This window comes from Amia ocellicauda, chromosome 5 (assembly GCF_036373705.1).
Source record: "Amia ocellicauda isolate fAmiCal2 chromosome 5, fAmiCal2.hap1, whole genome shotgun sequence".
NCBI classification, from domain to species: Eukaryota; Metazoa; Chordata; class Actinopteri; order Amiiformes; family Amiidae; genus Amia; species Amia ocellicauda.
In genome coordinates this window covers 34,377,700-34,391,060 of record NC_089854.1, presented here as the reverse complement: position 1 = coordinate 34,391,060, position 13,361 = coordinate 34,377,700, and the positions used below count along the sequence as shown (strand labels likewise).

The 13,361-nt window shown below is 38.9% G+C and overlaps 1 protein-coding gene across 2 annotated transcripts in view; it reads left to right on the top strand.

Annotated features, from left to right (window-relative positions):
• The window catches only part of ogfod3 (2-oxoglutarate and iron dependent oxygenase domain containing 3), a 60,905-nt gene that overhangs the window by 9,195 nt on the left and 38,349 nt on the right, over window positions 1–13,361 (top strand). For both annotated transcript variants that reach the window (XM_066704879.1, XM_066704878.1), the window contains exons 5-6: window positions 2,911–2,975; window positions 5,530–5,586. In XM_066704879.1, coding sequence (XP_066560976.1) covers window positions 2,911–2,975; window positions 5,530–5,586 — 122 coding nt within the window. The remainder of the gene's footprint in view (window positions 1–2,910; window positions 2,976–5,529; window positions 5,587–13,361) is intronic.

The window sequence follows — 13,361 nt, the reverse complement described above, 5'->3', positions numbered from 1 at the left end:
ATTATTAAAAATCTCCGACTGGAACCAGCTTTAATGTAGGTCTCATCTGGCATTGACTTTTTCCAGATGACACCAAAGTATCTGAAAGTTCTGTTGCAGTAGTGGCCACACAGTGACACCAAATATAGTATTTGTATGGGTTGTTGAGTAGATTTTTTCAGTAGTTTATAGGAATTTTTTGGACACAGACGCCATTTCAAAGAAATACAAAACAATACATTTTATTAAAGTAACTAAACTATTAATACAAGGGAAAAGGTAATTATAAAGAAATTGTAGTGGCATAAATGCCTTTTGTAGTGTAGTGACTACAGTATTTTGTGCTGGGGTCACACTACACGATTTCTACAATCTGACCTGATTTTGAGAATGGTGGCAGCTCAAACTTAACGACTATTTTGCACCGAATGTGTCTTTTGCGTCGTGAAGGAGGAGTGCACACTGCATGATCGCAGGGTGTCACACACTTCACGACTGATCTGAAATCCTATGTCGTGGGAAGCTCCGATACAGCCTTGAAACCCCCCACATCTTGTGGAAACACACGTGATCCATCCAGAGAAAAGGTAAACAAACATGGAAATGGACATTTACAGGTCATGTTCGTTTAGCGGAGATGTCTGCAGTTCTGCGCAGATTTGCGCTGCTCAAGCTTTGGGATCAGTACATTTCTGCAGATCTGTGCAAAACTGAGGAAATGTGCACAATAAGAATGCGATCACAAGCCACTGTTGCTGTTTGTGTTAATAAAATCATAGGGCCTCCAACTAGCTTACGATTGGATCATAGAGCAAGTGATTGCATCGTGGACCGTCTAACACTACAAGACTATCAGTAGCGGGGATGCGCCCCGACCAAGCTGGATGTCGGCTAAGACTAAGGACAACCTGAATATTAATATATAGTCTGACACAATTATAATGCTTAGTATTTTGTATCAAATATATATATATATTTTTATTATTTAATTCCGCTAAGGTAAGGATGTCTTTAGTGATGCCACTAGTCATGCTTGGATTGAGACAAGGGGCTATACCAAGTCAAGACTCTTGTTGCTCTCTTGAAAGTGAAACGCCACAGGCTTACCACAGGCTCCTGATTTGCAAACTGCCAATTTGTGCTACCAAAACAAGACTTCTAAGTTCAGTATCCAGCATATTGCTACAAGTGGACAGGAAAGTGGGAGGTCCAAGGGTGGTTAGGGAGTTTTCTTAGGCTCAGGCTTTCTTCCTTGGGCCTAATTGCTGTGATGAGATGTCCTAGGATCCTTTGTGTTCAAAACAAGTTCTCGCCTTGTTTATATAAACTGGTTCTTTATGATAACCAGTGGATCCCTGATGGTTTTATCACCAAGCCTGGCAGACAGGCTGACTTCATTGAGAGGAGCAAGGCAGAGATATACAAAATCTGTCTCTTATTTCATAACAGAAATGGTATGGGACCAACAGCATGATGTTGCAGTTCCTCTAATATTGTGTACATAATTTAAGTTAATTATGTTATGAACATAACTAATATGTTGATTGCATTATTTATTAGAATGTGCTTCTTGCCTGAAGGGTTCATATTAACCACTATCAGGATTATATTCTGTGTGTATGTCTCACTGGATGAACAAATTATGGCATTTTGATAGGTCCAGATACATGTAAAAACTCAAGTACAGCAGAGTCTCAAAAGACACAAGTGAAAATGTAATAACAATTCAATATAAAGTATGGCTTTAAACAGATTTGTATTGCTTAATAGGATTTTGCATGACTTTCTTTTTCTTTATACACTTCCATGCAAATCCAATTGAAGTATATATTTATTGTATTGGAGGACATTTAATCAGGCTAGGACTGAGGAGATGGGACATCTAATACAGAAGGTATTATTTACTTAATTGTAAAACGACAGAATTTCTTCCAATCCAAAATACTACTTTCTCTTTGATTAATCCATGATACCAGAGAGAGGCATGTCAATATATTGTCAACATGTATTAGAGATTACTTAAAAGTGATAACATTCAACAGAATTATTGCCAGCAAGCGCTTTGATAAAAGCGGTCAATAATTATTATCAGGCATTATGTTATGTCAGGCATAATAAGTGCTTCCCCATGTAATTTGTTTTATTTGTACTGGAAAGCTGTCTGTCAGTTTACAGTATTAGAAAACTACCCATTTTAATGCAATCCTCCATGGAAATCCTCCATTACAGTGGCCCCATGTTTGCACATGTTTCAAGCTTCTTTGATGTTTTATGGTGGTTTTGTGTTCTACCCATTACTGACCTTTGGGAGTGGTTTGTGCATTATAAAAGGGGATCATTTATATAGAGACAACTATACATTTGTACAAATCTGTTAAAGAGTGAAAAGCTGGCAATGCTTGTGTGTTGGAGGAGGGGTGTTATATTGATTCATAAGAGTTTGATCCTTGAATTTGCTGCCACATGTGCTTATTATATGAATTAGTGCAGCATCCCAGCTTGTATATCATGTGTTTGATGGATAATCCCCGTTTCCAAGTTACTTACATGCTCGGCATATGGGCTCCATTCTAAATCTACTCAACAATTTGACTAAATAATAACTTATCTTTTAAGATGATATTCATTTTCATACATTAAGACAGGGTTTTATAAAAAAATGTGCACTGTCTTCTTAACGTATTAAACCTAATGTGACATTAAATATTTAAGTATGAGGTTTTTTACCGTTTCCCTACATTTACACCAGTTTTTGTATAGGAAACCAAATGCTCTAGTTTTAAAGTGGCATGTTGTTGATGATATTTTATTAGTTATTTCACAAGATTTGTATGATTCTTTCTGAATATAACCTTTAGTTTATTTTGTGTTTTATAAAAGCCCTGGTTGTGTTTCTACATTTATTCTGTATTCTTTGTTTGTTTTTTATAGGCATCAATTCTTGATCTGCATTCAGGGGCCTTATCTATGGGGAAACAGTTTGTCAACATCTACAGGTATGAATTACCTTAAAACAATGAGTGTAGTATTAGAGCGTTCACTCAGAATTTAGAGGACAACTGTTACAGTTTCCAAAATCATTGATTGGTTTATATGTCCTCATGTTTTAGTAGTGTATAAGTAAAGGATCTGTGTTTGTCCTGTTCATTTCTATCATATTATAAACTTTTAACACTTTTGTCACATCTGAATGTCTTGGAAGTGCTATTTCAGGAGCTCTGACATACAGTTATCAGAACACTTATCATGGGATTTGTCTTCCTTCAGCAATTTGAGTCATATTTCATAAGAGTAATAATATTAATAATAGTAATAGTAGTAATAATAGGAATTAATAGCTGGGCAATAGCAGTTTTTCTCATTGTTTACCTGTACAAACACCCATGCTCAGCATTTTTTAAAAGAATAAATAAAATTGTCTAACTTTAACTTTTATTCTATAGTAATATGTCAGCTATGGATTATGGTAAAAATGTCTGTTATGGTTCAGATATACACTCACCTAAAGGATTATTAGGAACACCTGTTCAATTTCTCATTAATACAATTATCTAACCAACCGATCACATGGCAGTTGCTTCAATGCATTTAGGGGTGTGGTCCTGGTCAAGACAATCTCCTGAACTCCAAACTGAATGTCTGAATGGGAAAGAAAGGTGATTTAAGCAATTTTGAGCGTGGCATGGTTGTTGGTGCCAGACGGGCCGGTCTGAATATTTCACAATCTGCTCAGTTACTGGGATTTTCACGCACAACCATTTCTAGGGTTTACAAAGAATGGTGTGAAAAGGGAAAAACATCCAGTATGCGGCAGTCCTGTGGGCGAAAATGCCTTGTTGATGCTAGAGGTCAGAGGAGAATGGGCCGACTGATTCAAGCTGATAGAAGAGCAACTTTGACTGAAATAAGCACTCGTTACAACCGAGGTATGCAGCAAAGCATTTGTGAAGCCACAACACGTACAACCTTGAGGCGGATGGGCTACAACAGCAGAAGACCCCACCGGGTACCACTCATCTCCACTACAAATAGGAAAAAGAGGCTACAATTTGCACAAGCTCACCAAAATTGGACAGTTGAAGACTGGAAAAATGTTGCCTGGTCTGATGAGTCTCGATTTCTGTTGAGACATTCAGATGGTAGAGTCAGAATTTGGCGTAAACAGAATGAGAACATGGATCCATCATGCCTTGTTACCACTGTGCAGGCTGGTGGTGGTGGTGTAATGGTGTGGGGGATGTTTTCTTGGCACACTTTAGGCCCCTTAGTGCCACTTGGGCATCGTTGAAATGCCACGGCCTACCTGAAAATTGTTTCTGACCATGTCCATCCCTTTATGACCACCATGTACCCATCCTCTGATGGCTACTTCCAGCAGGATAATGCACCATGTCACAAAGGTCGAATCATTTCAAATTGGTTTCTTGAACATGACAATGAGTTCACTGTACTAAACTGGCCCCCACAGTCACCAGATCTCAACCCAATAGAGCATCTTTGGGATGTGGTGGAACGGGAGCTTCGTGCCCTGGATGTGCATCCCACAAATCTCCATCAACTGCAAGATGCTTTCCTATCAATATGGGCCAACATTTCTAAAGAATGCTTTCAGCACCTTGTTGAATCAATGCCACGTAGAATTAAGGCAGTTCTGAAGGCGAAAGGGGGTCAAACACAGTATTAGTATGGTGTTCCTAATAATTCTTTAGGTGAGTGTACATGTATATGCAATTAATCAGATTTTGTGCTCAGATGGGAATTTCAGCAGTCCAGCTGTTCTCATTCATTTTCCTTTCTCTTCACTGACATGTCAATTGAATGCATTTCAGATCATAATTTAGTTTCTGCTGCATCTCGTGCTTCCTATTCCAAAGGAATTGTTTATTTACTGCTTAATAATTGTCACCCCATAAATCTCACCCTCCTTAATTTGAAACATTTATTTCCCAACAAAAATATATTGGTTGTTTATTTGCTTTATGTGAACACATTACAACATATTGTTTTATATAAAAAAAAAATAGAACTGTGTAATCTACAAAAATCAATACATAAAAAGTACCATATTTGGCACTTTGCATTTCTTTTAATGTGATCCAATGCAAAAATGCTATTTCCTACAAGCTGAAATTAATTGTATGCTACTGAAAAATGTTACATTCCTATGTGTCCATTAGAAAGAGACAAAAAAGAGAAAAAATATCAGAATGGCTGGACTCCCATATTTGCTACAGTCTTGACTGACAAGTAAAACAGTGGGCAGGGACAGGGACATGGCAATAAAGAATCTGATTAATGTGACAATTCTGGAGAATGCTCTGAATAAGAAATAAATATATATACAATCTCCATCAAAAATGTCATTTATGGAATATTTAAAATTATTACTGTAGAATGAAGCATTTTAAAGTTAAATTGATTGAATTGAATCTTTTAGATCGAGGTGAGGTTTCCATGTTTTGCTCTTTTCACTTTCCCTTCCTTGTTCACAGATATAAAGTATATTGTTTTTACTAATGTAACCACTTCATAATATCTCTGTTGTTTCAGGTATTTTGGAGAGCAGATCAAAGATGTCTTTTCTAAGGAGGATTTTGAGCTCTACCGGTAGGAAGATCAATCTTTATTTTAGTTTTTTTTTATACAATATTCAAGTTTTCTTCCTGCTGGACTTTATCTTCTGTTTCCACCCATCAGTTCTTCCCTGTAGCGTTTAATGTGAAGTCAAGGCTGTTGGCAATTGAAGGGTAAGAAAATTATATTTCTATTTTTGTGATGAGCTATTACAGTAATTAGTTTAATTACCATGTCTGGAATGGAGCCCAGACCTGCGGAACACCTGCTTCGCTGCAGTCAGTCTGAGGTTTGACATTGGTACAGAAGCCAGTCTTTGATGTCATTACCGTGCGACACGCTGTTTGAATTGGTTCCTCATCTGGCCGCGCTCCAGGACCCTTTGAGACAGGAGAGATTTTCAGTCCATCTCCTAAATTTAAGATTCAGTGTAGCGTTTCCAGAACCGGGAGAAAATTCCAATTTGATGACAAATTATTTCATAGGCATATAAATAGGAAAAATAAGCAATATGGAAACAAAAATCAGTAAATAAAAAACACTAAGCTCACTCTAAACCCTTCCGATGGTGCTTCTCTCTCTCTCTCTCTCTCTCTCTCTCTCTCAAATGTGATTATACAATGCTTTCAGCACAGCGTACACACCACGGTACCTTGCAGGCGCACGCCTCACCCTGTCACACACAAAACATATTAGTTGACTGAACTCCTAAAATCTTATTTGTTTCCCCTTATTTTATTCATTAAACTAGAACCCCTGGCCATATCAAGGTAATACTAAATAAGTAAAATAATAATCTTTATTTTATGTGGAACTGAATAAAACACAAACTCTGTTATACTGCATTATTATTATTATTATTTATTAATTCACAGAGTTATTATGTATTGATCATTTGTATAAGCTGAAGTGACCTTGTAGAGCCCCCAGCTGTTTGCAATACCTTGCTTGGATACTTTTTGCATTTGGCTGATTGGCCATTTACTTCTTATAGGAAGAAGAACCAAACCGAGCTTGGATCGGAACATTTTTCTTGTACTCCTCGTATTTTCCAACAGCGCTCAATTATATTGTAGGTTTTACTGACAGGTTACTGAATGAACATTCACGCTTCAATCTTCTCACCAAATGAAAAAATATGCAAAAGAATCCATTTGCTGTTGCACTGTGCACGCACGTATAACATTTGTAACATTTATGTAACATTTGCACTTTCAAGGTTCCCCCCATTTTATATATATAAAGAAGGATGAGAGATCGCAGCAAATTACTAAACTGTCTTCTTTTCCAAGTTCCTTCTGTGACTAATATGCTTTTTGCCTGAACTTTTTAAATGATTTGCTGTGATGCCTTATCCTTCTTTTTTTGTTAATATATTTTGCCTATGGGGGACACAACAAAATATGGTGCTGATTTATTATTGATTTTCAAAAAGAAACGGTCAGCTAAGCTTTAAAACTTTAAACCTCATATTATGTTTGATAACGCTATGCACTGTTTGTTCTGTTAAATTGACCCAGTGCTTTATAAGTCAACTCAAAATATTCAGTACCCCCCCAGTTTTTTTTAATCATAATGTCACCATCAACCACTATTTATTTCATTTTTTAATTCCATGTATAGCATTTGTCTTATAATTTATCAACTCGTTTTCATCATAAATCACACAATTTGCAACCATTTTATGCTATAATGGACATTTTACTTTTATTTGCTGAATATATGGAGATATAGAAGGTCTCCAGTGTCAGGGTTGCAGGAAAGATTGCCCTGCCAGTCTCTGCATCCCATAGGTTTGCAACAGATTCATTTTTTGGCCTATAGATCCCAGCCAGTATGAGAAGTATGTGTTTCGTCAAGCTTCTTCCAATTATCTGCAAACACACATCTCCCTTCCATGTTTGACGTATACAATATTATTTTCGCTATTGCTCTTGGTTTGAACAATGCAAATGCTGACTTTGTATGATATGTATGATAGCATATTGTGTGGGACCTGCGACCATTCTTATGTTTTCTGCAGGCACTCTTCCCCAACTTTCATTGGGACCATTCAATATTTCCATTAATTGACATGAAGACCTCACTTTCAGGTTGTGAGGAAGTTTCCTCTTCATCAGAGTTCACTTCTGCAATTTCCTCATCCTCAAACAACTCTTCCTCAATCTGTTATCATTGTCAAAGAGGCTTTCTAGCACCTCACTGACTGAAAGTTCATGTTTCAAGAGAGAACATACACTTCTGTAGAGAGGGAGTGAAGGTTGAGTTGGACCTTGTGTGGGACCCTTTTATCAGTATTGCTCCTCCAGCCACAGGGAAGACATTGAGATGAAGGAGGATGAAGAGTGAGAGAGAGAGCAACAGACAAGATTATTTTTTGCAAGAACACAACAAGTCGTATTCATTTTAACTACTGGGTCAAATTGACCCAAAACATCATCTATGTAACCTAAGTGTTTTAAGAAAAAATTATAAAAGGGAAAAATCTAAATCTGTAAAGTTCGTTACCACTACCTAGAGGATAAGATGAAGGCTCATGCTGAAAAAATAAAGTAAAATATCATTTCAGTGATGTTAAACTCTAAAATGGGTCAATCTGACCTGCAACATAACAGGAGGGTTAAAAGTGCACTGAGTAGGTTCATTATAGCACAGACACTAGTTTTGATATGTCTCTTCCACCAGTTTGGATCTTGTGAATAGTTATCACTAAAGCAGGGGTGGACTTGGACCAAAAAATGGCCCTGGACTTTTACCCAGGGGGGTGACGGCTAGTACAGTATGGGTCCCGATAAAGTGCGGACCGGGGGAGGGGGTTGCCAAAGTGTGGTGCTGGATGTCCTCTGAGAATAATTTCTTTGTGACAGTACATCCAGTTGACTTGCAATTCAAAAGGGACAAAAATAGGCTGACTAGGAGGCATCGTACTCATTGGTGTGTGGTTTTCAGCCTGGCTGCACTCTGAGACCAACCTGCTAATTGAAGTCACTGCCAGTTCGGTAACACACTGCCCTTTATCAAAAGGGAAAAAGACCATTATCATTTAATTTGCCACAGCATAGGACAATTGCCACTTTTCCAAAAATAGTGTTAGCCTATACAATAATAACTATGTTAACGAATCCTCTGGGAACAAAGCTCAGTTGAAGTCAGACTTTTTTTTTTTTTTTTTTTCAGATAAAAACTATAGAAAACAAGCCTGAATAGTCCTTTTGAACCTGTTCAAAAGAGTACAATTTGCACTTGCTTGCATTTGTAGTGGGGTTAGTTCAGATTACCAGAAGCCAATAATTGAAGAGGTATGAATCAGCAGTATGCTGATTTAATATGTTAAGATACATTTTACATTATTTTGTGTTAATATTTTCCTACTGTAACCCCCTCCCACTTCTCTGAAGTCCTGTAACACATTGCTATGCCTTCTGTATTATTTCTACCTCTGGTAACATAGTTTCTGATTCTGATATTTCTGATTACGTAGTGACATCATGGCATCTACTTATTTAACTGAAGTATTTAATGGTAGCAATGAGCTAGCTAACGTTAGGAGGTTTAGCAATGGTAACGCAGCGAACATTTTGTCAGGGTTCGCATCACAAAAAGCGAGTCAATTCACCTCCATTTGCGATGCATTTTCTTGAGTGATTCACCGATTGCGCGAGGCATTAAAATACGTTTTTCCGACCTATAACAAGTATCTAAAATATGTTTTTTGTTACCCAAAACAAGCATCGAAACAAGCACCTACTCGTACATGTAATGGCCACCTTTTTCGTGTCAGAATGCATGGAGGTGATGGCAGGTTGTTACAACTTGAGATTTGCTTCGTGCTTGCGTCAGTTAAATGTACCTGTTTTGGGGAGCTATTGAGTTAATTATTTTTATCTACGTAAAATTTCAGTTCACAAGTTCATAGTTTACAAGAAATGCTGCTACGAGCTTATAATTTTTCAAATTATAATGTTTAAATGTTCTGTTTTCTAGTATTTAATTAAACATATTTTTAAACGCATTTAATGGAAGTTTTGTGTTGATGTTTAAAAATATTTTTTTTACTGCAAATGTGTATGTGTGTGTGTGTATATACACTCACCTAAAGGATTATTAGGAACACCATACTAATACTGTGTTTGACCCCCTTTCGCCTTCAGAACTGCCTTAAATCTATGTGGCATTGATTCAACAAGGTGCTGAAAGCATTCTTTTGAAATGTTGGCCCATATTGATAGGATAGCATCTTGCAGTTGATGGAGATTTGTGGGATGCACATCCAGGGCACGAAGCTCCCGTTCCACCACATCCCAAAGATGCTCTATTGGGTTGAGATCTGGTGACTGTGGGGGCCAGTCTAGTACAGTGAACTCATTGTCATGTTCAAGAAACCAATTTGAAATGATTCCACCTTTGTGACATGGTGCATTATCCTGCTGGAAGTAGCCATCAGAGGATGGGTACATGGTGGTCATAAAGGGATGGACATGGTCAGAAACAATGCTCAGGTAGGCCGTGGCATTTAAACGATGCCCAATTGGCACTAAGGGGCCTAAAGTGTGTCAAGAAAACATCCCCCACACCATTACACCACCACCACCAGCCTGCACAGTGGTAACAAGGCATGATGGATCCATGTTCTCATTCTGTTTACGCCAAATTCTGACTCTACCATCTGAATGTCTCAACAGAAATGGAGACTCATCAGACCAGGCAACATTTTTCTAGTCTTCAACTGTCCAATTTTGGTGAGCTTGTGCAAATTGTAGCCTCTTTTTCCTATTTGTAGTGGAGATGAGTGGTACTCGGTGGGGTCTTCTGCTGTTGTAGCCCATCCGCCTCAAGGTTGTACGTGTTGTGGCTTCACAAATGCTTTGCTGTATACCTCGGTTGTAACGAGTGGTTATTTCAGTCAAAGTTGCTCTTCTATCAGCTTGAATCAGTCGGCCCATTCTCCTCTGACCTCTAGCATCAACAAGGCATTTTCGCCCACAGGACTGCCGCATACTGGATGTTTTTCCCTTTTCACACCATTCTTTGTAAACCCTAGAAATGGTTGAGCGTGAAAATCCCAGTAACTGAGCAGATTGTGAAATACTCAGACCGGCCCGTCTGGCACCAACAACCATGCCACGCTCAAAATTGCTTAAATCACCTTTCTTTCCCATTCAGACATTCAGTTTGGAGTTCAGGAGATTGTCTTGACCAGGACCACACCCCTAAATGCATTGAAGCAACTGCCATGTGATTGGTTGGTTAGATAATTGCATTCATGAGAAATTGAACAGGTGTTCCTAATAATCCTTTAGGTGAGTGTATATATATATATATATATATATATATATATATATGTGTATATATATATATATATATATATATATATATATATCACTCACCTAAAGGATTATTAGGAACACCATACTAATACTGTGTTTGACCCCCTTTCGCCTTCAGAACTGCCTTAATTCTACGTGGCATTGATTCAACAAGGTGCTGAAAGCATTCTTTAGAAATGTTGGCCCATATTGATAGGATAGCATCTTGCAGTTGATGGAGATTTGTGGGATGCACATCTAGGGCACGAAGCTCCCGTTCCACCACATCCCAAAGATGCTCTATTGGGTTGAGATCTGGTGACTGTGGGGGCCAGTTTAGTACAGTGAACTCATTGTCATGTTCAAGAAACCAATTTGAAATGATTCGACCTTTGGGACATGGTGCATTATCCTGCTGGAAGTAGCCATCAGAGGATGGGTACATGGTGGTCATAAAGGGATGGACATGGTCAGAAACAATGCTCAGGTAGGCCGTGGTATTTAAACGATGCCCAATTGGTACTAAGGGGCCTAAAGTGTGCCAAGAAAACATCCCCCACACCATTACACCACCACCACCAGCCTGCACAGTGGTAACAAGGCATGATGGATCCATGTTCTCATTCTGTTTACGCCAAATTCTGACTCTACCATCTGAATGTCTCAACAGAAATCGAGACTCATCAGACCAGGCAGCATTTTTCCAGTCTTCAACTATAGCCTCTTTTTCCTATTTGTAGTGGAGATGAGTGGTACCCGGTGGGGTCTTCTGCTGTTGTAGCCCATCCGCCTCAAGGTTGTACGTGTTGTGGCTTCACAAATGCTTTGCTGCATACCTCGGTTGTAACGAGTGGTTATTTCAGTCAAAGTTGCTCTTCTATCAGATTGAATCAGTCGGCCCATTCTCCTCTGACCTCTAGCATCAACAAGGCATTTTCGCCCACAGGACTGCCGCATACTGGATGTTTTTCCCTTTTCACACCATTCTTTGTAAACCCTATACTCAGACCGGCCCGTCTGGCACCAACAACCATGCCACGCTCAAAATTGCATTCATGAGAAATTGAACAGGTGTTCCTAATAATCCTTTAGGTGAGTGTATATGTGTATATATATATATATATGTGTGTATATATATATATATATATATATATATATATATATATACACTCACCTAAAGGATTATTAGGAACACCTGTTCAATTTCTCATTAATGCAATTATCTAACCAACCAATCACATGGCAGTTGCTTCAATGCATTTAGGGGGGTGGTCCTGGTCAAGACAATCTCCTGAACTCCAAACTGAATGTCTGAATGGGAAAGAAAGGTGATTTAAGCAATTTTGAGCGTGGCATGGTTGTTGGTGCCAGACGGGCCGGTCTGAGTATTTCACAATCTGCTCAGTTACTGGGATTTTCACGCACAACCATTTCTAGGGTTTACAAAGTATGGTGTGAAAAGGGAAAAACATCCAGTATGCGGCAGTCCTGTGGGCGAAAATGCCTTGTTGATGCTAGAGGTCAGAGGAGAATGGGCCGACTGATTCAAGCTGATAGAAGAGCAACTTTGACTGAAATAACCACTCGTTACAACCGAGGTATGCAGCAAAGCATTTGTGAAGCCACAACATGTACAACCTTGAGGCGGATGGGCTACAACAGCAGAAGACCCCACCGGGTACCACTCATCTCCATTACACATAGGAAAAAGAGGCTACAATTTGCACAAGCTCACCAAAATTGGACAGTTGAAGACTGGAAAAATGTTGCCTGGTCTGATGAGTCTCGATTTCTGTTGAGACATTCAGATGCTAGAGTCAGAATTTGGCGTAAACAGAATGAGAACATGGATCCATCATGCCTTGTTACCACTGTGCAGGCTGGTGGTGGTGGTGTAATGGTGTGGGGGATGTTTTCTTGGCACACTTTAGGCCCCTTAGTGCCAATTGGGCATCGTTTAAATGCCACGGCCTACCTGAGCATTGTTTCTGACCATGTCCATCCCTTTATGACCACCATGTACCCATCCTCTGATGGCTACTTCCAGCAGGATAATGCACCATGTCACAAAGGTCGAATCATTTCAAATTGGTTTCTTGAACATGACAATGAGTTCACTGTACTAAACTGGCCCCCACAGTCACCAGATCTCAACCCAATAGAGCATCTTTGGGATGTGGTGGAACGGGAGCTTCGTGCCCTGGATGTGCATCCCACAAACCTCCATCAACTGCAAGATGCGATCCTATCAATATGGGCCAACATTTCTAAAGAATGCTTTCAGCACCTTGTTGAATCAATGCCACGTAGAATTAAGGCAGTTCTGAAGGCGAAAGGGGGTCAAACACAGTATTAGTATGGTGTTCCTAATAATCCTTTAGGTGAGTGTGTGTATATATATATATATATAATCAAACCCAATTATCTTGTTTTATTGGTCTCCTTAATTGGTTTCGGTATCGGCCCTGAAACAAACATAACCATTGATCCCTTAGTATTACT